The following is a 27,258-nucleotide window of genomic DNA, read 5'->3' as shown; positions in this document are numbered from 1 at the left end:
GACCATCATTCCTGTAAACTTTGGTGACTCTAGGTCAAATACTTTTGCAGCTAGCGCGACACAACATTAAAATGACCAATTTTTAACTACGTCAGGGGCCATAACTCCTACACGACTGGATGAATCCGGACGCAAAACCCCAGGTGCACAACTGCACATGCTTACTAACATTCCTGTAAATTTTGGTGACTCTAGGTCAAATACTTTTGGAGCTACGCGCGACACAACATTCAAATGACAATTTTTTACTAAGTCAGGGGTCATAACTCCTACATGACTGAATGAATCCGGACGCAAAACCCTAGGTGCACAACTACACATGCTGACCAACATTCCTGTAATTTTTGGTGACTCTAGGTCAAATACTTTTGGAGCTAGGCGCGACACAACATTAAAATGACAAATTTTTAACTAAGTCAGGGACCATACCTCCTACACGACTGAATGAATCCGGACGCAAAACCCCAGGTGCACAACTGCACATGCTTACTAACATTCCTGTAAATTTTGGTGACTCTAGGTCAAATACTTATGGAGCTACGCGCGACACAACATTCAAATGACAATTTTTTACTAAGTCAGGGGTCATAACTCCTACACGACTGAATGAATCCGTAAACCCCAGGTGCACAACTACACATGCTGACCAACATTCCTGTAAAGTTTTGTGAATCTACGTCAAATCCTTTTGGAGCTAGGCGCGACAGAACATTCTCGGAAGGATGGACGGACGGACGGACGGACGGACACGAGCAAATATATATGCCCCCACCACTCATGGGGGGGGGGGGGGGGGCAAAAACAAACAAATCATACAAGATAGTAGATTGTTTTTAGCTCAAACGCCTTCACTTCTAGATGGGACTCTTTCTTGGCGTCAATCCAGTTTTCACCCTCGTCATCGTTATCCTCTATTCCTCTTTAATAAAAAGTAGTAGTTTAGTGTCATGTATGCTTTAGAAAATACTATATACAGTTTGTAATTGCATAAATGTATTTATTGATTTGGTTAATAACATAACAACTGCTGCCTTTCCTTTAAGTGACTCAGTGTTGTTATATTTTCTATTCATTCAATGTTCTGGATAATAAAGCGTTGCTAAAGTGAGTGACTGCGCCACTCGTAAAAAAATTGCATCTAGTGTTCACTCGAAAAATATTTCGATCTTACACTAAAACAAACAAATATCCTCTGTATGACAATTTTCCTTTTGTCTACTGTGGTTGCAACTTAGATATATAAATATAAACTTAATCATATAAGCACTTTTTAAAAATAGCCTTTTGAAATCCACAGAAATAAATACATTCAAATCAGAGAAAATACACATTTAAAAATGTATATACGTTTTTGTTGGTAAATATATAGAACATAAGAATAGTTTCAATAGTTGAAGCTGCGGATTGAAATATGGCAAGAGGATAACTTTTTAGGCCGTAACGAGTCTCTGCCGATTTACCGCAGAAACAGTAATCCGAGAGCGAGGTATTTCCATCCGCACCTTCTACAAGTGATAAATATATTTTTTCAAATTTTTCAAATAAAGAGAAAATAAATAGAATAATGCTTTTCTTTTAAGCACTATAATACTATATTACCGTACGAATCTAGGAATTCATTAATAAATTACAGCACGGCAGTCATCTTACACCCCGTGGTGTAAGACGAGATTTTCCAGCACCGACAAAAACACGGGCAAATCCTGTCCGGCATGCAAGAAAGTGAAAGATGTTTAGAGAATTGCTTCATTGAAATCGGTCATCTTTTGTACTTTACTGTAAAAGAAATTTGTTTTGATGTTGGTGAAAGTATTGCTATGAGAAAGTGTCTGAATATTCTAGGATAATATTTTCCTATAGAAAGTTCTACTTTGTTATCATTGTCAAAAACATGTTTGATACAATGTATGTTTAAATTACATACGTCCACCATTCCTTAATATCTTCAACAGATGGAAATGTTGGCCTGTTGGATATGATGTAACTAATGCATATCCCTATGGACAGACAGTTGTGTACACCGCCAAGTATATAGATCACAACATTTGCATTAGCAAATCTGAATGATGGGTTGTATCTGAAAAAGAAAACAACAAAAACAAATGTAAGTCATGAAAAGATTGAAGAAGTAGTCCCATGTTGACAGTCGTTATTTTCCATACGGTTAATCATTTTCTGTATGCGATTTAGCATTCTCAGGTAAGTAAGCCTTGAGTTCGTATTCATCAGTCGCGTTAACGTCCAAAGAATACCGAAACATTATACGAGGATACGAATCCGCGTGATACTTGCCGACTGTTTTTTACGGGTTCACTTATTTATAGCATCCTATTTAACTCCAACCTGTAGGGACAGAAATTTTTATTTTTAAATATATTGTATTTTCATATTTAATACCAGACTCTTCCTTTCATATTTCATACCTGGTTCTTACTTTCATATTTAATAGCTGTCCTTTGCTGACATATTATTTACAAGCTTTAGTTAAATGAAGGGTAATGATTGAATATTCATATTTTAGATGCAAAGGAACCTGGGCTTCAGCATTATAATCTTAATCAATTGGTCGTGTTTATTATGCCAGTAAAACTATACTATTTGTTACAAAATATTTCAAACCTTGGCGAAGTTCCGTCTCCTTCCTCCCAAGTTACCATGACAACAACACATATTATCAGCGTACACAACATTACTAAATAGTTCAGTGGCAACCTGAAATAAATCTACTAAGAAAGCCGTGCAACAACAAAACTATAACTAAAATTACATTCTAATGTTCCCCAAAAGAACAGTTGTTTTAATCATGGAATAAGCTCATAACCTTAAGGGTGAAGTTGAACACTTCATTATAACTATTGTCTAGCACTGGTCTGCAAATGAAAACAAGAGCTGTTTGCAAAGCACGTATGCCCCAATGATGTCGGCCCAATCATGCTACCAAGTTTGAACGTTCGCAAGTTACAATGCAGAAATAGTTCTCAATGTTCATATATATGTTCATGCTGTCAAGTTTAAATGTTGGAGTCAAGCTGATCCCAGAACAATTGAGCTCATCCACTACATATGCCCAATCATGCTACCAAGATTGAAAGAATTGGCTCAAGTGGTTCAAAGTTATTGGGCAAAAACCGTTTTCAAGGTTCAGACCTCTGTGACCTTGACCTTCAACCTTTTGATAATCCCTAAAACAATAGGGTCCATTTACTTTATAAGCCCAATCATGCTACCAAGTTTGAATGTTCTGGGTTAATTGGTTTTAAATTTATTGAGCGAAAACCGTTCGCTCTACCGACATACGTTCAGACCACTGACATGTGGAAAATAATACACCCCCGCTTCTTCAATTTGGGGTATAATTATTTATGGGAGCATATTCAATTATTTCATTGGATTCATACGTTTATACAGGTGGCAGCTTTTATCTGAATACGCTGTTATTTTTGGGTTCAAACATTTTTAAAGAAATGTGACCCAAGAGTTTACATACCAAGCATTTACAAAAAATCTTCCAACTGGATTTGCACGAACACGCCTCTGGTACTTGATATCTTTGATTATGTCCCTTACCCATTCCATGAAATCGCGTAATTTATTGCTTGGAGAAGATCTATCAACCTCATATTTGAACCTTTCTTTAATTTCTTCTCTCAAAACTCCCTGGAAAAAAAGAAGTCTTAAAAAAGTGTTCCTTATTCCTTATTACTGTGTTCCTTTTCCAACAGATAATTCAATTTGAATTATTATACAGTTGATAACTTGGATTCTGAATTCCAACTGACAAAGCATTCGATGCAACAGAAATTTGACTTAGAAGGACTTGGTGCAAGTATTTTTCGAATTTTTTTTTGCCTTAGCCTCATATTTATGTACATGCAAACATGGAATATAAATGTTATATACAATCTGAGAATGTATAGCGATTTGAAATGCATTTTGTTCGTATTTTTTTGTGTATTTTATATTTGCAACACAAGATCACGCCTTTATTCGACACAACCGAAGTCCCAGTATGTATGTCAAATTTGATATAAACAGAGTGAAAACACAAAGAGAAAGAATGAAGTTTGACAGGACTTAAAACAAACTTTTAAAAAGCCGTAATATCGGGATAAGCGAGTTTGACATATCGAGTTTCAGCTGTAATACATTTTTACTAAGAAGATCCAAACAACTAAAAGCACTATCTATAGCCTTTTTGCTTACTATGACCTTATTTCAATACACAACATTTTAGTATTCTCTAGACACAATGTTATGATTTGGAAAATAATTTCAAAAGACTGACTATCTGTAGTCAACACACTTATAGTACATTTACAGAATAATATTATACACTTTTAAACATGCACATGGTCTCTTGTAATGTATTCGATATGTATTGTGTGTGTATAGTTTTTGTAAATACCGTTCCAAAATTGATAAAAACTAAATAACAATTATTTCATGTAAATCTATTTAAAAGAAGATAAATGTAATTTATCAAGGAATATTATCTTTTTAACTCATAATATAAACGCAAGGAACTTGCGTTTCTAATTAATGGCGTTAAGTTACCATACTGGTGCCAGTTAGTATTAAGTCAGGATTTGGTGACCGCAGAAAAAAAACCCATAGTGTTGTTAAAGTATATCAACGACGACTGATCACAATTAAACAATAGACAACAACTAAAACAATAGCATGAGGAGTTATTTGATTAATTAGAAAACAAGAAACTACTTTTGAAAAAGTGCCTGATCCCATACTGCTTTATTTGAATGCAAATGGTAACTGATATGTAATATCTGGGTATATGTTTGGTCAAACGTTTTACGACCCATATGTTATTGACCGGACAGGACTAAAAACCCTATTGACTTTTGACCGAGTGTGACCTTGATTTTTGAGCTAGGTGGTGTGCTTGACAAGTTAATTGTCTTATTATAGGAAACATCCCTTGATTGATGGCAGAGTTATGGACTGCACAGAAATACTAGATGCCCACGGGCAACATGTCGTGTCCGCCCTTTGACCCCTAACTGAGACCTTGACCTTTGAGATAGAGTCCGTCTCATTGAGTCAAACATTCATGCCAGATATAAACAATATTCCTCTATGCAAGTCAAAGTTATGGGCCGGACAAGATCTGACATGACATTTGACCTCCAACTGTTGACCTTTGAGATAGGAACCTGGGGTTTGCGCATGACACTCCGACCCACTGAGATTAATATTCATGCCAAATATAAACAAGATTCCTCAATGCATGTAAAATTTATTGGCCGGAGAAGATCTGACATGACTTTTGACCTCCAACTGTGACCTTGACCTTTGAGATAGGAACCTGGGGTTTAAGCATGACACTCCATCTCACTGAGGTTAACATTTATGCCAAACATAAACAAGATTCCTTAATGCATGTCAAAGTTATGGGCCGGACAAGATCTGACATGACCTTTGACCTCCAACTGTGACCTTGACCTTTGACATAGGAACCTTGGGTTTGCACATGACACTCCGTCTCACTGAGGTTAACATTCATACCAAATATAAACAAGATTATTCCATGCATGTCAAAGTTATGGTCTGGACAAACAAATCCGGACGGACGCACGGACGGACGCACTGACGCACGCACATACACCGAACAGCCATTTGGACAACTATGTCTTCGCTTCCGCAAGCGGGCTCGACAAAAAACCTTCTGAACATTGACGTCCACGTTTGACCTTGAACTTTGAGCAAGTGATCTGGGTGTTGCAAATGATACATCATCTCGCTATGGGGAACAATTGTGTCAAGTAATATTAAAATCTCTTGATGGATGACAGATTTATTGGCCGAACAGGAAAAAGACATATGACCTCTGAGTGTAACCTTTCGGCTACTGGTCTGGGTGTTGCGCATGACACGTCGTCTCATTATGCGATACATTTTTGCCATGAAGTATTAGAATCCCTGCAAGGATGAAAGAGTTATGGACCAGATAGGAAAATAATAACTGATGTTTGAGCTCCAAGTGTGACCTTTATCTTTGAGCTAGGGAACTGAGTAGTGCGCATGACACGTCATCTCAATTTGAGATACATTTGTGCCAAGTAATATTAAAATTGCTTCAAAGATGACAGAGTTACTAGATCGGCAGGAAAAGAAACACTATTTAACTTTGACCTCTGAATGTGACCTTGAACTTTGCGGTAGGGAATTGGGTTTTACGCATGACATGTTGTCTTATCATGGGATACATTTGTGCCAAGTAATATTACAATCCGTTCAAGGATCACAGTGTTATGGACTGGACAGAGAAGAAACCTAATCTTTGACCTCCATGTGTGACCTTGACCTTTAAGCTAGTGGTCTGCGTTTTATGAAGGACATATTGTTTGATTATTGGGAACGTATATGCAAAGTAATGTAAAAATGCCTTCATGAATGGTTGAATTACAGACAGGACAGGAAGAAAGCCATATTGATCTATGACCTTGATCTTTGAGCTAGGGGTATGGATCTTGTACATGAAACATTGTCTCATTATGGGGAACATTTGTGCAAATCCCTTGATGTTACAGATCGGACATAAAATCAGGACGAACAGGGGTGGGGTAGGGGGATCATAAAAAGGGTTTATAAAATACATATACCCACAAGAAATGTCAGTCCTTTATCCAAAATATGCTTTATACAGTAATATGAAACATTACCTTATCTCTAACTTGAAAGTATACTTTTTGTATAATGTCATCCTTCACAATTTCAATGGAGAGCGTATTGTCACTATAGAAACTGAAGGCGGCTTTCTGCTCTTCTGTCTTCAATATGCCTGAGAGTAGATGACATACTTTAGACAGGTTTTAATAAACTGTTTAGTCGTTAGATTTAAACTAGTAATGAAAAATATTCTCATCATATGTATCTTTTTCAGCTAAACATATAAACTAACTGTGTATTTAGAGCTGCATTAACAACTAAATGTCATATATAAACAGTCAATTGTTAAAAAAGCTGCCAGAATATATATTTAGTGGAACTAGACATTGATACTGTGTTACTTATGCTCTTGCTATATATAAATAGAATTTGAGTTATCATTTAGGCGAATTTGAAATATACAAGAGTCAAGTAAAACTGATAAATTCATGCCTACTTTTGGGGGGCAGAGTGGCAGTGGGTGGGAGAGACGATAGTCACATCTACACAATTAGGATCATGAAGGACAAGCTTTAATAACATCAGTTGACCGTGCACACATTATTTAGGACAAAGACGGGGAAATTTGTTGAACCATACATATTTGAAAATTGGTATGTTTCTTCGTTAACCAATTGATATGTTTCTTCAGCAGAGAGTTCTATACCACGATCGCTCCGGCATAAGCATCATATGAGCTTGTCAAGACAAATCTTACAGAACTTAGAGCTTGTGAATTCAGTTATGATGAAAACGTTCTACATGAACATTAAAATATTTAAATATCAGTCCTCAATGTCTTTTGAAGAATAAGAGTAATTTGAAATAATTTGGGAGAACGTCACCCAGTCACCCAAAGAATAGAAACTGGACTAACAGCTTGGAAAATGTTGTTTAAAGATTTTTCTTTCTTGGCTCTGACGGTCAAACTTTTGGCGAATTAGAATAAATCAATCTATGGGAGACGGCCACGCAAGGGACATTTGTGTGAAATCAATTCAATATTGGACACACGGTGCAGGAGAGGAGAAGACGTTGTTTGAAAAGTATTTTATTTATGGTTATGTTTTTTGACAAAGCGGAGTGTTTTGATCCATCTTGGTTTAAGGCCGAACAAAAAGTATTTTTGTGATTTTTTTTTTTAAAATCAAGCCAGCAGTTTCTGACAATAAGATTTTTAAAGCTTCATCTATATACATATAGGGAAAAGTGGCCGCTATTTGGCCGCTATCTCATGCGACGAATCGGTATAATTTGAACAATCTATGTAGAAGATAGCCCGATGATCATTTGCGTGAAATCATTTTAACAAAAGGGCAACGATGGCCCTATATCGCTCACCCGAATTTCCCAAAAATACTGGTATAACAAGAAATATGTCTGCCAATAAACCGTTAAAAATGGCCTGCAATTATTGATGAGAAGACTGTCTGAGTTTTCCTTTGAACCATATATGGAAAAAAAACATAGACCGATCCCTGACAGCCATGTTTTGAAAAGTAATATCGCTTTAAACAATTTTAGAAGAGAGGAAAAACCCAAACCCGACAGCCATGTTTATTTTTAAAATCAGTTTTAGTAGGTCAACCAAAGAACATTGCTGTGACTTTATTTCAAAATCGAACCAGTGTTTCGGGAGGAGGAGGCATTTAAAGATTTTTTTTATTTCATTTTAGTTTTGGTGGCCATGTTTATTGACGAATGAAAATATCATGATAGATGGTCACCAAAGGAACATCTCTGTGAAATTATCTTAGAAACGAGATAAAAAGTTTTGGCAAGAAGAATTTTTAAAGTTCCAATCATATACATATAAGGAAACTGTTTGTTTTAAGACTCAAAGTTTTTTTTTTTCATTTTAAAAATGAAAATTCTTGAGATAGAGAGTCGCCAAAGGATAATTTGAGTAAAATCATTTTAAAATTGAAGCACTGGTTTAGAACATATGCTGTTTAAAGATTTTTAAAGCTCTGGTCCTGGCCATAAATTTTAACGTCTCAAAAGAACCATTGTAAATAGTTACCAACGGATGTTTTGACTGAAGTTATTTTAAAATTTGGCTACCAGATTTTCACTTTTGTACATATAGGGAAAAGTGACCCCGCCCTCTGGTGACCATGTTTTTTGACCAATGGGAATCACTTGGACAATCTTGGTAGAGGGTCACCCAAGGATCATTTATGTTAAATACTTCTAAAATAAGGTCGGCACTTTCTGACAGGAAGATTTTTCTTCCACTGTATACGTATAGGAAAATAGACTAAGTACACTGTCGGCTATACGTTTGAAAAACAACCCCTTATGGCCATGTTATGACAAAACGTAATTACATGTATTTTAACAAATCTGGTATAGGGTTACTAAAAAAACAATTCTATCAAATTATTTAAAATTGAACCATTGCCTAAGAAGATGTCGCTGCCAAGCGGGGCCGTTTGAACTACTTGGAAGAGGACCATCCAAGACACATTCAGACTACGTTCCCTAATGTTTACGACATAGCTTCAGTCGAGATGTCCTTTGATGAAAATACTAATCAACAGATGGACGACGGTGAATTGTCACAATAGCTAATCTTCAGCACGTTGCTAGGTTGAGCTAAAATGGCATTGGATTCTTCTACAAGAAATGAAATTATGGATTTTAAAACCCTAAAGTTACTAAACAACTCACTATCCATGTCTAGCTCAGGGAACAGATCGAGTTTCATGGCGAGTAAATGGTAATACTGAAATCCCACTGTATGTAGTAATGCTTTGAAGTCTTCTTCTTTCATTGGCTGTAAGACAAAAGTCTGAATAAATTTAATTCTCTAAACCTTTCTAAATAAACAAACAACGTATTTGTAAAATTTTATCTGAAAATAAACAAATTCTGGATTACCCTTAACTAAATTAATGAATATTCATATTTCCATTTAGACTGCGAAGTTAATGTTTTATCGTAGCAAGTCATGTGCCTTCACAAATATATTATTCAAGAAATAATGAATCTGTTCCTACATTTTATCAGTTAATAAAATATGGGCATTAGTTTGGATGCGTAATAATTAAATCACGAGTGCGTAGCACGAGCGGTTTAATTATTCGCATCCGAATGACTGCTCATATTTTATTAATTGATAAAAATATTGGAACATATTTATTATTTCGATTCTAACAACGCAAATAATTCGCATTTTACAGTACTACATTTTCAGCGCAATACGTCATTCAGATCATATGCAGTTACAATTTACCCCCCATGGTTAGAAAGTGTTGCATAGCAAATGGAGCGTATAGATATTTGTTCCTTTTTTATTAGAATTTTTAGAAGTATTTATAAACTAGTTATCTTACAGCTCGCAAATAATTTATGAACAGAATTATCAAATTAGGTTAGTTGACCTTGTGTTACGAGCTACAAGCTTAACTTTAATATAACGTCACATCATAATGTCGTCATACTTTATGTCATACATTTATGACGTCACCGCTGAATCATAATTGAGCTAATTGAATTCGCTTGTAGAGATCAAAACGTGTTTTACGGTCCTACACATAAGTCAGTATGACTTTTTATCATAATTATGTTTTTGAAATGTTGTTTTCAACCGTTTGGCCTTTGGAAATAATACGTATGTAAAAGAACAGAAGTAGAATCTCTTATGTCACAATCGTAGGGGGTGAAATGTAACAGCCAACCATATTTTATCGTAGAGTCATGTATCATTGTCAGCGCTCTTGTGAACAACCTTTAGCTGTATAAAAGACTACCATTTCAAGAGGCATTTTCACAACGGGTCGTTCTATAAAAAGTTACATTTATACACTACAATAATTATTACTGGTAGTAATGAAACGTACGTTACTGCTGAAATTACAGTGCTTTTACTCAAACGGCTTTCATTATGAAATTAGAAAGAGATTGTTGAATTCATTTTGGTATTCGATTCACGGTTTCAAAACATGCTCTAATTAATTGAAAATCACAGCAGTTGATTTTTCGTTTATTTTAAATCTCAATTGTTCTATTTTATGGAGAATTAGCGATAGGCGTTATATAGCTGCGGATCGTGAATTTAGTATTGTTCTCACACATATCCATTTTTAATGATTCGTATTATATTTCAAATAAGCTTAGAACGACAGATCAGCGTGATTACATGTTAATCTTAACTGACATGTTCTACAACATAACTAAAAATATACTTTTCTGATCTTCAATTTATACATCGGATTGTCGTCATTAATCAACGATCTGGCGCTTTTGTACTGATAAATTGAGGCGGAAATTTCGATTGATTCCCAAACATTTCTGGTTTTATTTGATACTGTTTCAAACGTCTTTAAAATTATCAATCTCAAAAAAAAAAACGTGATCGATTTATTCAGCAGGCATTATGTGGATTAAACATATCAAGTCATAAATGCACCTTTATGCTAATTCTATGCCGAAGTTATGTTGATACTTAATAAAGCTATTCATCGCAAATTGAAATATATTGCATCTTCGGCTTTCTGACTGACTTAGAATAGTGCTATATACAGGCTCTCAGCAAAATTAACTTACCTCGTACAACTTTCTGGCATCTGTCATCACAGATACCAAGACAGTCGTGTCCAAAAATTCCATAACTTCCTAAAAATATATTCTATAATATATTTAATCTATTAATATACATAAAACATTTTCTATTAAAGCATTACCCAAGGATCCATATAAAAGATAAATGTTTAGGGTAGATTTCCCGGAAGCACAGAGCACTTCAAATACAGCCATAGAACCATGCATCGCAAAGTAGCCCCACAACAAAAAGAAGCTGTCACGGAAAAATATTGTAGACGGGTTGCTTCAAAGTACATTTTAATTATATGCAAAATACAGAAATGGGGGTGGTGGGCGGGGGAGGTAAGAGGCCGATAAAAGGGTCGGGTGTTAAGGGAAAGTGGTAAAAGGAAGGATGAATATTCAACAAGGAAAGCCACGTTCCTAAAACGCAATCTCCCTACACCATAAACCACAGCAGCGCAGACTCGCACGTAAACAAGACAAACACATATTAAGTTGGACTAGAACACCTGAGGATATGGGCTTCCTTGACAAGTATCATGTAATCGTTACATATTAATGATTCTTTTATAGCAAACTGTATTTTCTTTTTTATAGATAGACTTAGTTTCAACATTGCCTGTAAAAATGTCCCCATGCTCCCATATCTTTATCTTTAAGCAAGGGTCAAGACTTCGTTCCCGTGTACCAACTGCCATTTTCGAATCGGATATAAAGCAATCAATGAATTGTGATGATCCATTATTTACCCTAAAATCATTGAAAAAAATACTGTCATACCTTTGGTAAACTGGCCTTCAGTCCATCCTCAACACTAAAGTTTTCCACCGTCAAACATCGCACCAAAAAACCAATAGCTCTTTTCAGTGTGTATACCTGTTACATATCAATTTTACTAATTTTTTTTATATATTTTTTTCTGTGTAACTATGCTTAACATAACACAATCAGTTTATTTTTTATTTTAAAAGAGGATTTTGATATCGTAATCATTTTTACAATAGTTTTCACTTCTATTCACCACCACGGTAGCTCACTAATTTAAAACAGCTGGAAATTGTTTTTAAGTAGTCTAATATTCATTAATGAATAAACAAAACAGACTGTTGACTATGAACGTGAGCAATATTCAATAAGATACACTAAAACACCATTATAAGCAACAAACCTCTTTGTCTGTGCAGTCCTTAAAGACGTCAGCACGCAGAATATGATTTATATAGTCGCAGATCTTGTTGTCAAACACAACAGCCTGGTTGGTGCTGTTTCCCTGTAAATACAATAATTATTTATGTATTCAATGACCGTGTTGGCAAGCACAACAGCCTGGTCGGTATTGTATTCTTGTAGATAAAACAGTCAAGTATATAGTCAAAGATCCTGTTGCCAAACACAACAGCTTGGCTTGAGCTGTTTCCCTGTAAATATAACACTGGCTTATATAGTCATATATAGTCATATATAGTCAAATATCACGGTGTTAATAGCCTGGCCTGTACCCTTTTTTTTGTGCGTGTGTACATCCTTTTGGATTATGCAGTATATTCATTTTTACTATTACAATAGAACTCCACTAAAGCCGGTGCTAGGGGGCGTGTGGGGTGTTGTATATTACATTACCTCTCATGAACAGACTCAGTCATACCGAGTCTGCTATAAGTCGCACATCTTGTTGTCAAACATTACAGTCTGGTTGGTACTATTTCAAAATAAAAGTGATTTATATCTTCAAACACAACGGACTTATTGGAGCTGTATCCAGTAATTACAACAATGTGATTTTGTTTACAAACACAGAAGCATGGTTGATGCTGTTACGATAGTTTATACTGTTGTATAACTTCACAAACACTTCAAAATTGTTGATGCTGTTTCCTGTAAATACTACGGTAATTCATACTGTCGTATATCTTAACATGGCTGATGTTTTTCCCTCTAAATACTACGACAATTTATATTATAGTATAACTTTTCAAAGACAGCAGCATGGTTAAAACTGTTCCCTGTACATACAACATTAATTTTTAAATTCGCATATCTTGATATCAATTATCTCAGCTTAGTTCTCCGTAAATGCTTTATTTTGTTACATATTTTGTAGTCAAAAACCGAAGTCCGGTTGGAACTTTTTCCCGGTAAATGCAACACGGATAAATGATTCCACATATTTTGTAGTCAAATAACATAAAAGCCTAGTGGTGCCTTTTCTTTGGCTATATGAATCGTTTTGCTTACAGGGAATATATATATATATTATCGTAAAATTATAAAATGACTTCACACGCTCGTTTAGATTTTCTTAAATTTTAACAGAAAAGTCACAAACTAGTTTCGCCGTGATTGGCTCATCAGTGTGTCTAAATATATCCATATATTTAGACACACTGATAAGCCATTCACGACTAAATTTTAATAGAAAAGTCACAAACTAGTTTCGCCGTGAATGGCTCATCAGTGTGTCTAAATATATGGATATATTTAGACACACTGATGAGCCATTCACGGCGAAACTAGTTTGTGACTTCTCTATTAAAATTTAAGAAAATCTACGCTAGCGTGTGAAGTCATTTTATAATTTTACGATATTTTGTTCCCGTTCCGGGTTCTTTTTTTGTTCGTAATATATATATATATATATATAAGATTAGTTTCGATGGTGCTTTATATATACGTCCAAATTGTACTACACATTCGTACGCGTTCAACATTTGCATATATACTCAAATCTCTGTTTTCATGTCCCACAAATCAGCAGTGACATTTTAGTCTTTTCAATTAATTTGGACCAGAGAAGCTATATTTTCTCTCTCTGAAAGTTAACTTGATCTCGAGGATACACTGAATATACAGATATAGTTTGCATAAAGGGATATACTTAAATTCAAAACAGTTGACTTTCCCATATGTGAGATCCGCCACAGCAAGTCCACTAACCCAGTAAGATTAGTTTCGATGTGCAGCACACACATTCAGCCTGGCTGTTGCATTTTCAATGTATATAACCACAGATCTTATTGTCAATGACAAGGTGGTCAGCTTAGATTGCGCTGAATCACTGTAAACACAACACAGTGACAAGTAAGTCGCCGGTCTTCTTGTCAAGGGTCACTTCTTATTTTGTACATTATTTTACAAATAATACATTATAACAGATTTATATAGCGCCCTTTTTATGATAAACATGTTAAAAGGCGCTTTACATAGCACAAAGGCAGCCACTCAGGGCGCCAAATTCATCCTCTCTTTATACAGACACAGAGCGGTCTGACCAGAGGGATAGAGCAACAGGAAGCCGCCAGAAAAGAGAGACAGAGAAATCCTTAGGATACAAGCCTGTCCGGCTTACTTAGCATAGCGAATAGACAGTCTGACTCTTTAACGTGCCCTGTGCATAGCACCGATACAAGTGAAGCCGTCTTTATGATGTGCTTGTCACAGATATTGTAGTCAAATAAGCAATTTTGTTGTTCTATCACTATACTATTTTTTACCAGTTCAAGAGCATTCCTCGAAACATTGTATCAACCAATGCAACGACGATTGGTGGACTGGCTAAGTTTAACTTTATACGCCACGTCGTCTTTTAAGAACATGCTTACTGTCTTCTTTCGTGATGCAAAACAGTGCATTTTTGTTCCTGGCAGTACTTCCCGAAAACATAACTTAAGCTCAGTGTCTGAAAAAGCGTCCAGCTAAATGTGCTTTGATGTGTCTGACTGTAATTAAGTAGCAAGGTTATCATGCCAACAAGAAGACAAACATTAAGCCAGTTGAAAACATTTGTCTTGTGGAAACACATAGCTTCTAACAGACTGAATATTATTTCACATAAATGAATCTAATATGTCAAAAATGTTCGTCATTACAGTATCAAATGTCATTTTTAATATTTGCTTCATACTCATACTACAGGTCTCTTTTTTCGAAAAACACAACAAAAAAACAACAACACACACATAAAAATAGAAAATACAGTCAAACTTAAATTCTACGTCAAACCTTTATGTATGACAAAAAGTTATATTTACCGATGTGAATTCAACAAGAGTTTCAAAGATCTCTGTGACCAAGACAATGGTGTCAGCACTGATGTTGGTATACATGATTTTCAAGAAATTGATCGTCTCCGCAACCAGGTCTATAGACTTTATGTTATTTGACTGCTCTCGGATGTAATTCTGTAAATACATTCCGGTGTATAGATGAGCTTATACAGGGACCAAATTAATTTTCTGAACAAAAACAACAACAACAAAAACATAATACTCAGAAAACATTCACACATTTAGTGTTTTCTATCAACGTGAGAACGGTCAGAATTAAAAAGGAACAGGTAAACCAATAAAAATCGTTAAAGTATTTGAATGCCCAATGAATACATGAAAACCAGATACTGGTTTTCACAGATGCATTTAAAAGTACAGTACTTACAACTTAAGTTAGTGGACCCAAAATGACGTTCGGTAATTTCCGTCCAATCACGTTTTTCTCCGAATGTGATTTCAGCATATTCCAGCTTCACCGAAGACATTACTCATATATACTACATTTGCGGCCGAACAATGCCGAAATGTAACATAAAATACAAATGAGCAGGGAAATTGCCGGTTGCCAGTACGGGTCCACTTCTTCAAAGTAATCACTGTAAAAGACTGATTTCTCCGTACATAAAATTGTGCTTCAGAAAGGTTTTGGAAAGGTATACATTACATATACTCTTGCTTTTAAGGCGACTGAAGTATGATTAATTCAAATGGTGACAAGTTTATGTGATTCAAATTTCAGATTTTTTCATATGATTTTACTGCAAAACAGCAGAAACAAGTGCAGTAGCATTGTTTTCATTGTTGGGGGAGGTGGAGGTGGGAGGGGTCTTTGTTGTAAAGTGGTTAAGGTCACTGCTTTTAAATTACTCCCTTGACTTTCACCTCTGTGAGTTCAGCCTTCTTATATAACTCGTCGGGCCATAGTTTGTGCTATATGACCAGTCTGTATTTAACACATGTTTACTTTGCTAATAAGTCAACAATTTAAAAATAAAACTGTAAAATATCATCTCTGATGTCGTATCATAAAACACTAACTAAATTGCTTGCAGGTTGATATTCAAAACCACTACCTGCAAGCTTTCAGTAAGTGTATGTGCGAATATAGTTGATAGAAATGATTATTATTTAAAGCATTGTTTGACATAAAGTTATGTAGTTATGTAAGCTATGAAAGAAATCTTCACGAAAATGAAAAAGCATCCTTGCAGGGTGCTTTATTTAAATTTGAATATACTACAAAAGGCTCTTTCATATATATTGACATTATGAATTAATGTTTGGCAAACTGGATTAATTACTGGTCGCAGAAGCTTGATATAAAAGTCAAATAAACAAGTAAATCATTTCAAAAATATTAAGTAAATGCATCACCCTTGAAACTTTAAATTCAACCCATAAGCCACAGTTTTCAATACAACTTTCCTTTTTTAAACTTAAACTCTGACATATTCCTGTATCTACCTGTAGTCCGGTGTGTTGGTTGTCACACATGCTCCCGAGAATCCTTAGAACGAGTTCTATGCATCCATCATCTTTGTAATTGAATTCTGGCATTTCGGCGTTTAGCAAATTTTCTAACTCATCATCCTAGGTATTTTGACAAATATCATGATATAACTCTAAAATATTTTGAAAATTGAGCACAAAATTATGCTGAGTTCATAAAAAGTAGCGGGTGATTTTCAGATTTTCTTTTACGGTCAAATAATTGACTTTGATATAGTACAGTATATACAGCAATACTTCCTTTGATAACAGTTTAGACAATATACCTCGCCTTTAATTTCTTTAGCGGCTCCTTTAACAGAGATTTCTTGTACAGCTACCTCATGATCGATGGATAGTACAATTTGGTTGAAATGTTTAGTATCTGGAGCTACTTTATTAAATGTTGTTCTAGATGGACCCCATGCCTCCGGATGTCTGCCCTTCAATGTCAGATCACTGGACGCCTGTGTATAAATCGTACCATTTGATGCATGTGATTCAACTTGCAGGTCAGGAATTATGCCAGAACCAACCACTGAACCTTGCTGACCAGTCGGAGAAAATAAAAAGTAGCATTAATAAATTGTTATAGTTTTAATACCGCACGTTGAAAAAGGAATAAACATCTATATGCGTGATAATACTTTCATTCACATGTTCTCCAAGTCTGCCAGTGTGTCACTAGAACATTCGGCATTTCTTTAATGATGCACTCTTTGTTATCTTAGCACCAGAACGCTATCCTACTTAAAACATACATTACACAACAGGCATGTCATGCCGTCTAGCTAAAGAAGTAACCTAAAGATGTTATAGTATATTCTTATCTAGGATTCTTGTTTAGAACTTTTGCCATTGAATAATCATCATATTTGCTGTTTTAGACTTGAAGTGCTGATTTTTCTATGTCCACATAAATCTGATACGCTAACCTTTGGTCATTTTCTGTTGTCGTGTTCATGAGAATCTTACCCTTAAATGACCCGTGTATTTACATTATACAATTTTTTAAATCTTTTTACAAGACATCTACCTTCATTTTTCCGATTTCTCTAGCCTTTGAATGTCTCCTACTTCCGTGGGAACTAGGCAAAATAGTTACAGACTTCCTCACTGAAGCCATAGATTGCCTAAGTGTTCTTGATAGAGATGATACAGCCTGGAAAGGTCAACACTTAAAGCATATGTCAGGGAATTCTACAATCAAACTTATTAAAACTTATCTCAGTTTAATATCTATATGGGAAAATTATACTACTAATAATCTAGTGCCTGATGCTTTGTCCGCATAAACTGAATTTTAAAATCTTCAGAAACATTTGCTAATTGAAATTAATGTTTTTAATCGAACAAATGTAAACTTAAATATTTAGATATTAAGAAAACGTACAGATGTGTCGGAAAGCTGTTTAAACTCATGAGAGACATAGAAATTCGTAGAAATTACCAAGTCTGCCAAAGATCCATTCTTCATGGCTTTCTTCAAAGCCTTGGCCTGAGCTGGAGTTTCTTCTATCTTAGTTTGGCGCAAGGCCTGAAGTACACGTCTGTAAATGTATAACTTTTACACTCGTAACTTTTTCGACCTGTCTATATTTGTTGTAAAAAGGTAACATTTTAGTCAAACGGATCCTTCTCGGTTACAATACTTTAGTGTCAGGTTCGCTAACCATTATCTTTAAGATTTAATGAAAAAATCTATAAGAAGATGCTTTAGGACGTAACCACTAAAGGTGATGAAATATACAACAACCCCTAGGTCTCATAGCACCGGCTTTTAAAATCTGAATTTTAGTAATGCAGATAATAAAGAATGAGTACACTCCACACCAAAAAGTATGACCATACCGAGTCCAAGAAAGGGTAGACTTTTTTAAGGCCGTCTCACGCAAACAAACAAAATAATAGCAAACTTGTTTTAATTTTGAGCTTGTTCATGAGCAGTAATGAAATAAGCAACATCTCAAACGACCCACTAAATACAGCTTAAACGGAATTTTTTTATCAGGGACTTGATAATTCTGAGCACATGTCTTGAGAAAAACATGTGGATTTCTATTTACAAGGGGAAATAACATGACAAAAATACAAGCGATACACAAATACATTTACGTAATCATTTTATTAGTAGTAAATGGGAGTAATGGCCATGGCTCAGTAAATAGTTTTAAGCAACCAAATAGCTTACATTAGAGCGAAGACAGACCTGGGAGCAGATACTGACTTCGTTCCTTTTTAATTACTTTTACAACAAAAGAGGCTAATACTGAAATGCCATACACTGGATAACAATATTGTTTGACCTGACAGATGTTTATTGTCTGATATATGAAATTCCTTTGAGAGTTCACATTTGTTTAAATTATATTTCATAACAAAATATTTAGTTTCTGCATTTTCCAAATGTTCTAGAGAGGTAAGTCGTGTCTGGCAAAACTAAAATGAGTTATAATCTATTTGTGAAATTCTGCGATACTATAAACCTACCTTTCCCTTGTTGCAATAATTGACAGGTTAATTCTGTTCTGTATTGCAAGAACAAATGTTTCCTCTTTCGCAAATGAAAAGAACTCGTACAATGTTGTCTGCAATTAAGTGTACATTCATATATTATAAACACAGAGTTATTATACTAACTTTATGCATACATACGAAACAAAATAGTCGGCCGCAATCAAACTTTTATATATACGTTTGCAATCAAAACTCAAGTTCAGTGTATGCGTAAGTGGTTAAACCAAACAGATGGAATGAAAGACGCGCATCACAATAAATTTACACTCCGCATCTTGTTTCAATTTTGTATTTTATTTACTTGACCTAAACTAAGAATTCCCTGACATTTCCTTGACAACATGCATTTCACATGGCAGTGAACTATTTAGTTTTTGACAGCATGCAAAACATGTTGCAAATATCTGTTAAATTATCGAATTATGGTACGGGTATGTTTTCTAAATAAAAGGGGGTTGATGTCTTTTATAGACATTTATATTGATTTGTTTATTTAAAATGTTTGTAAAACTAAGGATATTCATGAATGCGAAATTGAGAGGGTCGTGTCTAAACTCTTACCTGACCTATCGAAAGTCAGTTAATCTAGATTCAGCTCAAATTTAACCTAGTCAATAATTTTTAGTATTTTGAAATAAGGGTTAAAATGCTTTCCTGCTATTAAACAATGACAATATTTAAATATGTTTTAATACATCACTCCTACCACCAGTCAATAATACTTTTCTTCAAATTTCAAAGGAACAATTATCATTGATGATATGTCTCACTTTTTCTTATATTGTCAACCTGTAGTTCATTTACGATTGAGACCTCAAACACTGTCTTATTCTGGAAAATAATTTCATATTACTTTTCCCTAACATGAACGATGCACAAATACTGACCTGTACAGCGAAATTGCCGTTGAACAAAAGAGCCACAAGAAAGGCCAAAAGTTCTCGTACAACATCGTCATTAGTACGAGCTAAATGTCCGAGCGTTCCCGCAATACTACCATAGTGGTTCAATGCATTTTGAACATCCTGTATAACTTTCAGCTGCCTAAAGACAATGAAGAAATGAGTTCGATATTTTTCTGAAATAAAACCCTAAAAGTGCCCAACACACGTTATCATGGAACATTATTCGCTCAGATTATTAAACAAAGCAGTATAATTGTTAATCCACCAAATTCCTAAAGATATTTTTTCTTGAATTGCGACTTTATTTTGCGAGATCTAGATATGAATTATACATATTTTTTCTCCAATGGTGGAAGAAGCATACTTTGAACACTTTAAGACAGCTTTATGTCAATTTTATAATCATAAAAGTATTACAAATATAGGTATCTTACTACCTTTTTTTAAAATTATCTATTGACCAATAAAGTTAAAATTTAATTTGAAAACGTTTTTGGGCCCAAGATGGCTGAAATTTACAGTGGAAGGTACTCTTATCAAAATTGTTTACGACTATAAATTACAAAAATAAGATTTGAAAAACAATCAGTCCCTGTTACCATCAATAACATATCAAATGTAATTGTTTTATTTTTCAAAAAAAGATCAGAAAAGAAATCTGTAACGGAAAATGTTTTCGAATTGTAATTATCTGGTCTCGTAAATAAATATGTAACAGACTGAAAATACTTCAGCCCCGACCGGGAATCGAACCCAGGTCCTCTCACACCTAAGGCGGACACTCTACCACGTCGCTATAAAAGCTAGCTCAATAGCAAGGAAGTATAAGTGCACCCTTATAATCTACCCTACTACAGATGTACTTACTAAGCTGTTATTTTAAAACAAAAATGCGCTATAAGAAGAAAGTATCTTTTAAAAACTAATCACTATATGCTTATTATAGCAATTGCTGCGGATCGTGTTAGAATAGTTCGTGGGAATGTAATATCATGTGTATCACATAAGTTTGACTAATTCAGAAGAATATATAAACAGAGTAATTTAATTCACTTACTTCTTCCAGTACTATGTACAACAGTGTTTGGAATTTTACTAGTTCATAGGAATGTAATAATAACATATTTCACTTATGTTTTTCAATATTGTTTATCATATCCTTAGTGCTTAGAAAGTGTTACAGGAAAGTTATAATAGGATAATGCACTTACTTCTTCCAAGACGATGAATTATATTCAATGTGCTCCGGGAGTTTAACTAATTCATTGTGAACCATTCCACGTAAAAGTTGCATACATTTAAGGTCAAGTTCTAATTGTTCAATCATTTCTCTTTCCGGCAGTTTCATAAGTTTTGTTGATATCCTATAAAATAGGCAAAACAGTTTCTCCAAATAGCTGTAAGGAATTTATAACTGCATTTGACCCAAAGGGTATATACTGCTCAATTTGAAAAGCATACCAAGACCTTAACTAATCTGTAAACTGGGTTCAAACGATTAAGAATGAGTTTGAATGAACGGTTTGAGAATGATCTTCAGCTAAGACCGTGGACTCTGCTTTGTTAAGGTCACAAAATGTTTAAAACTAACATTACATTTATCACTTCAGCTTTATTTTCACTTTATAAAATACTCCAGATCTAACTACCAATCTAAATTATTAACTCCGTAATATATGTACAGATAGTTACATAATGACAGCATCATTATCTATCATTCTCATAATGATGCACGATAATAATAAACACAGTTTGGAATTTTTAGTTTTATTTTTTACCATTAAATCACGTAATATTAAAATGGTATTTTCTTCAGTAAATTTTCTGCAATACTTATCTGTATTATTCACCAAGAATATATTTCGGGATATATATCTACAGCAGGCTTATTCAGAAGCATAAAATGCAAGAAACAAAATGTTAGCAGACTTGATTAGACTGAAATCTGTTTATGAGAAGAAATTGAAGTTGCAACGCCCACAACTAGCATCGGCTTGAGACAAATTAAATACCTATGAAAACCGACCATATAAAATAAGAAAACAGTATTTACGATAACTGCCGTATTAACTTCTCACTAAGTCTGTATTTTTCTAGTGGTGTTCTGGCACTGTGATCTATAAAGATATTGATGTGGGCTTGGAATTCTTCACTCAGAGGTAACTCTTCATCACCACCTACCTCAGAATACCCTAATCAATATATATATATTATATTTTACACTTCACATTTAAATACATTTCTATCAAATGATGTGAAAGCCACTCATGCGACATTAAAAGAGAACTACCAAAGCGACAAACGTAACACATTTTGGTAAAAAGTTCATTTGCAAGAAATTGTAAACATGGAATGTGCTAAGTTATTCTTTGTACGCTTCACAGAATTTAATGGTTAAAACATAAACATAATCGTCGAAGATATCCAAAAATAATTCATTGACAAAATAAAACATGTCCTGGTGCTTGACAAAGAAGCATGTAAATGGCATTTTGTCACTTTGTGATAGGCACTTTAGTAACTTTAATTTTTCCCAAATGTTTCGAAAGAGTCAAAGGACAATGACCTTTGACACATTGTCTTCAGTTAATTTTCACAGAGAACCTATTCTATTGCTCGGCAGTCTTAAGCTCCGTTCACTGAGCTTACCAAGCTGACCTACTTCGTCTACTTGGGAATCCAATCTGTGCTTGAACATCATTGAAACCTCCATAAGCAACTTTCATGTTGTTTGCAAACACACTAAGTTGTGCACTTATTTCTTCTTCTCCACCAAAGCATTCCTCATATTTCTGTAGATAAAACATTCACAGCTGCGTTTCGTCATTAAAATACACCCGTTATATTACAAAATAAATTACATACAAGTTTCTAACTTACGCACTGGGTGCTTGGATAGGGTTAGCTATGCTTTTAACAGATACGACAAAATGTGTCCGTTTTCCAAAATGCTAAGTAACAATGCCGGATTAAAAAACTCGTCCTGCCTGTATATTAATTTTAAATTTACATGACAGATTGATATTGTGAGATGTTGGAATGTCCTAAACGTTCAAATAAACGGCAGGCGGTATGCCATTGTTTTGTTTGTTGAAGATACTAGATGCCCATTCGAGCATTATTTCATGCACGAGCGAGTACTTGGGTAGAACAACCAACCTTCCGTAAGCCAGCTGGATGGCTTTCTCACATAATTATGTTTGTCATTCATTACAGCGGTGACGGGCAAGTAATTCGAAGTTAGCGACTCATAATCTTGAAAACGGAGGCCCCGTATCTTGAGATGTGAGCAAAAGTTTTGGCAATACCATTCATGATATGAAAGATAAAAGGTAAGGGAAGATTTCCCCATTGTCGAGGGAGCACATATAAACATACAAATTCAATCGATTCTAACACATCTACAACCCTTCGTAGCCCAACCCTTTTGTTTTGTGTTGTGTGTTAAAAATGTATGTAATATTGTGTATAACATTGAAACAGAGAGCAATAAAATATGATTAAACTAAACATCTACATAACAAAATGTTTTCGACAAATCATTTCCTGTAATCCTGTAAAATTAGAACAAGGACTATTTTTATATATACTTCTTTCAACGGTATACTAAACGTGTAGTTATTTTTTTACATAATATGACAGTATATGACAGTTTTCAAATATTTTATGTCAAGTTTGAAGTAAACTTAAGAATTATACATTCGTTGGAAGCAAGGTTTTACATTGATGTGCTACTACCTGATGTAAAAATACTAGTAATTATCGGTATGAAAACGACGAAAACAATATATTTTTAAGTAAAATTCATACGTGACAATAGTTTAAGGGAAAGAACATTTTCGTGCAAGTTAAAGTGAGCTCGATCTTTACCTAAAATAATTCCAAATTTGCTTTCTGTAATACATCATTAGAACGTAATATGTAACCACAACTACAATTATCGAGGCGAATATGACCGCCCGACAAATTTTCTAAAATCAGTGTACCGTTTTTGGAACCTGGATAAAAGATGTTTATTAACAAAATCTTTTCCTTTTTCTGTATTCGATATAAAAGCCTTATTTGAAGTTAAAGCAAAAAAACAACAAGGTCAAAGATATAGGGATAACCACAAACAAAACAGTACAACAGTGTATTTATGGATGTATAAATGATTATTATTTGCACAAAATATATAAGACAAAGTAATGTACATCAAAGACAAAGAAAACTAATACAGGAAGACAGTGGGTCTTCGCCTTTGAACTGTTAGTTGTGGAGTTTAAAATGGCTAATATTGCGCACCAAACCTGACTCATAACTTTCAATACTCACCTTTCTCGCATCGCTACGAACATCATGCGCGCCAATTCCTTGGCCATACTTCTGCTGGAATGTGTCCATGTCCACAGATGCTAAAGTATTTGTTGAGAATAAAATACTCATGCAAGTGATTAGCTTCTCCAACTGTTTCTCGTTGGAAACAAGGGGTACAATCTCCTCAAAGAAAGACTGTAAAAAGAAAGATGTGAAAGAATTTTGAAAAAATAATGTTTTAGAGATACAAAAAGTTGGTTGGTCAATTGATATCATAAAGTCCATTCAACCGCCTTACGACAAAGTTTAAGCCAAGAGATTTGATGTGATGGATGTTGCACATTTCATTACCTCTCGTAGACAGATGCAATGAAAACAGCACCGACTATCATTTTGCTTGGTTGTGCTCAAGGTTCCCAAAGGACTTTTTTAAAAAGATTTATACACCTATTTATTTAGTCATAATATTATACCTATCAAAACTGCTACTCGGCATTTGAAATTTGGCTCATATTTTATTAGTTTATTTTATTAGCATTCCCCTATAGCAGTTAACATTTCTACCATGTTGTATTGAAATTCTTTCAACCGTGTGTCAGAAATGAGTCCGGATGGACAGAAAATGGAATAAAGTACCATATAAGTTTTTACTATATATATAATTGCAAAGGCATAAATCTTGTTTTCCTCAACCAATCTAGGGCCGCATCGCCCTATAGCAGCTACGTTTTTTACCATGTTTTATTAAACTCCTTTCAACCATGTTTGAGAAATGACTTCGGACAGACAGAAAATGGATTAAACCACTATACGTGTACTATATATACATGTACAAAGGACCGTACATCTTGTCTTACTCAGGCAATCTGAATGAAACTTGCAGGGTGGCATTTCCCTACAGCAGTTAACATTTTTGCAATGTTTTATTTACATACTCTTCACCATGTCATAAATATTGTTTCGGACGGACGGACTGACAGTACGGACGGTCGGAAGGAAAGACGGACGAGAGGACGGACGGACGGACAACGCCAAAATTATATCCCTCCGCATTTGGCGGGAGATAATATAATGTGTAAGTCCATATGTATATTTTTAAGAAATTTGCCCATAAATAGAGAGAACCGCTATAGGCTAATTTTACGACCTTATTTGGATAGTTTCCATGTGTCAGAAATTCCATGTGTCAGAAATTCAGGTCATATATGTTTTATCTGAAGAAAGAAAGACACTTGTCCGGTGTTATCAATCTATACAAATGTAATCATTGATTCGATTTACGTTTCCGTATGCCGGATTCGGGATTTATTCTATGTTTTACGGATATGTGATGCTATGCCATCACTTCGAATTTCATTCTTAGAATACAGTATTACTAGACTATGGTTATACATATTAGACCGAGGTGATCCAGAATAAGAAATGTATATAGGATATACATTCACACATTACCTACATGATGCTTGTAACAAATGTATAAATGTGCAAAAATGAATAAATGTTATGATTAAAGGATTCGATTTTGTTGAAAGGTCTTCAACAACATATTGTTTTTAGCGTATACTAAATGCATAAAAGCACATTCAGCATGTTTAAGGTATTGGCAAAATTACCATTTGCCATTAATGTCATTTACCTTGAAACTTTCGGAAAGAGCTTTCATTTTTACCACTTCTGCTGGATAGTTTACTTGATCATTCTCATAATAACTTGTGCAGAAAACCTGTAAAATGATATTTACATGATCAACTATCTGGTGTGAAATCCATGCTATATTTGGATATCACGTACAGAAAAACAAAACATGCTCCATGTAAAATATGTCTGATATTAGTTCAGTGTTATTATATTTCCTGCTCCTTTGTGATTATATAGTCTATTCAATATCAATGAACTAGAATTCCGCCAAAGCCGATGCTAGAGGGTGTGACGGGTGTTGCACTTTCCAGTACCTCTCATAAACAGACTCAATCAAACCGGGTCTGCTATTATTTTACTTGGTTGGATTCTATGCTTCGAAAGTATTTATAAATTTTATTGACTATCATAACAACGTTTTTTAAGTATCGTTTGGCGGCCGTAAGAAGTCTCCCTGTATTTGGATTCAGTGTTAGTATATTTTCTGGTCCTTTGTGATTAAGGAGTCCATTCAATATCTATGTAATAAGTTCCGCTTAAGCCGGTGCTAGTGACCGTGATGGGTGTTGCATGCTATGCTTATAAAGGATCTTCTTAAAGATCGTTTTACGAAAGTATATCCTTATTCCATGAAATCACCTAATTAAACATGTTTAAGAAATTTGTAAAATAGCAATGTTTGAATATTTGATCTAAACTCATTAAGTGAGAGAACATTATTTACTATCTCGTTCACATGTTTGTGCATTCTTTTACTTGTTCACCATATACTAAGAAATTTTACGTTCTAGTACAGATTATAGGTCATTTTCATTACATTTATATATATATATACATTTCCATGTGACATTATTATAACTGATTACTTGTAAAAAGGGCATGACAGCACTAAACAGGTAGTGCAAAGATCCCCTCATCTGCTCCATTTCATTTCTATCAGTTATGCTGAAATAAAGAAATATCTAGTTTAAAAAGTTTTCTTAGTATCTAATTGTCCAGTTATTTGAAAGACATCGTTTGCTTAGAAATAATGAATTGGAGCTAGGGACATATTCTAAAATATGTTTATGAATGAATTGCTTTAAAAATAATCTGTAAGTTGTTACGTCTAAGGGTATCAATTGCTTGTTACTTAACATACTTAAGGTGAC

General features: G+C 34.5%; 1 protein-coding gene across 5 annotated transcripts in view; it reads right to left on the bottom strand.

Moving 5' to 3' along the window:
• LOC123555928 (inositol 1,4,5-trisphosphate receptor type 3-like) overlaps nucleotides 1-27,258 on the bottom strand; it is a 125,864-nt gene that overhangs the window by 12,367 nt on the left and 86,239 nt on the right. For 4 of the 5 annotated variants that reach the window (XR_008371689.1, XM_053548126.1, XM_053548125.1 and 1 more), the window contains 22 exons: nucleotides 26,974-27,052; nucleotides 26,106-26,192; nucleotides 24,488-24,664; nucleotides 22,836-22,965; nucleotides 22,227-22,365; nucleotides 21,385-21,537; nucleotides 20,156-20,312; nucleotides 19,242-19,339; nucleotides 18,202-18,301; nucleotides 17,788-17,913; nucleotides 17,039-17,299; nucleotides 16,728-16,853; nucleotides 15,246-15,395; nucleotides 12,386-12,487; nucleotides 11,998-12,093; nucleotides 11,218-11,286; nucleotides 9,340-9,445; nucleotides 6,681-6,799; nucleotides 3,488-3,657; nucleotides 2,620-2,712; nucleotides 1,925-2,077; nucleotides 817-919 (listed from right to left, as the gene is read on the bottom strand). Coding sequence is in view for 4 of the 5 variants with exons in the window: in XM_053548126.1 (XP_053404101.1) it covers nucleotides 817-919; nucleotides 1,925-2,077; nucleotides 2,620-2,712; nucleotides 3,488-3,657; nucleotides 6,681-6,799; nucleotides 9,340-9,445; nucleotides 11,218-11,286; nucleotides 11,998-12,093; nucleotides 12,386-12,487; nucleotides 15,246-15,395; nucleotides 16,728-16,853; nucleotides 17,039-17,299; nucleotides 17,788-17,913; nucleotides 18,202-18,301; nucleotides 19,242-19,339; nucleotides 20,156-20,312; nucleotides 21,385-21,537; nucleotides 22,227-22,365; nucleotides 22,836-22,965; nucleotides 24,488-24,664; nucleotides 26,106-26,192; nucleotides 26,974-27,052 (2,794 nt within the window). In the remaining variant the exon portion in view is untranslated. Of the gene's footprint in view, nucleotides 1-816; nucleotides 920-1,924; nucleotides 2,078-2,619; nucleotides 2,713-3,487; nucleotides 3,658-6,680; nucleotides 6,800-9,339; nucleotides 9,446-11,217; nucleotides 11,287-11,997; nucleotides 12,094-12,385; nucleotides 12,488-15,245; nucleotides 15,396-16,727; nucleotides 16,854-17,038; nucleotides 17,300-17,787; nucleotides 17,914-18,201; nucleotides 18,302-19,241; nucleotides 19,340-20,155; nucleotides 20,313-21,384; nucleotides 21,538-22,226; nucleotides 22,366-22,835; nucleotides 22,966-24,487; nucleotides 24,665-26,105; nucleotides 26,193-26,973; nucleotides 27,053-27,258 lie in introns of those variants that run through there. The other variant, XM_053548128.1, reaches the window with a different exon arrangement.

Source organism: Mercenaria mercenaria, chromosome 7 (genome assembly GCF_021730395.1).
Source record: "Mercenaria mercenaria strain notata chromosome 7, MADL_Memer_1, whole genome shotgun sequence".
NCBI classification, from domain to species: domain Eukaryota; kingdom Metazoa; phylum Mollusca; class Bivalvia; order Venerida; family Veneridae; genus Mercenaria; species Mercenaria mercenaria.
This window is presented reverse-complemented; position numbering and strand designations above follow the sequence as displayed.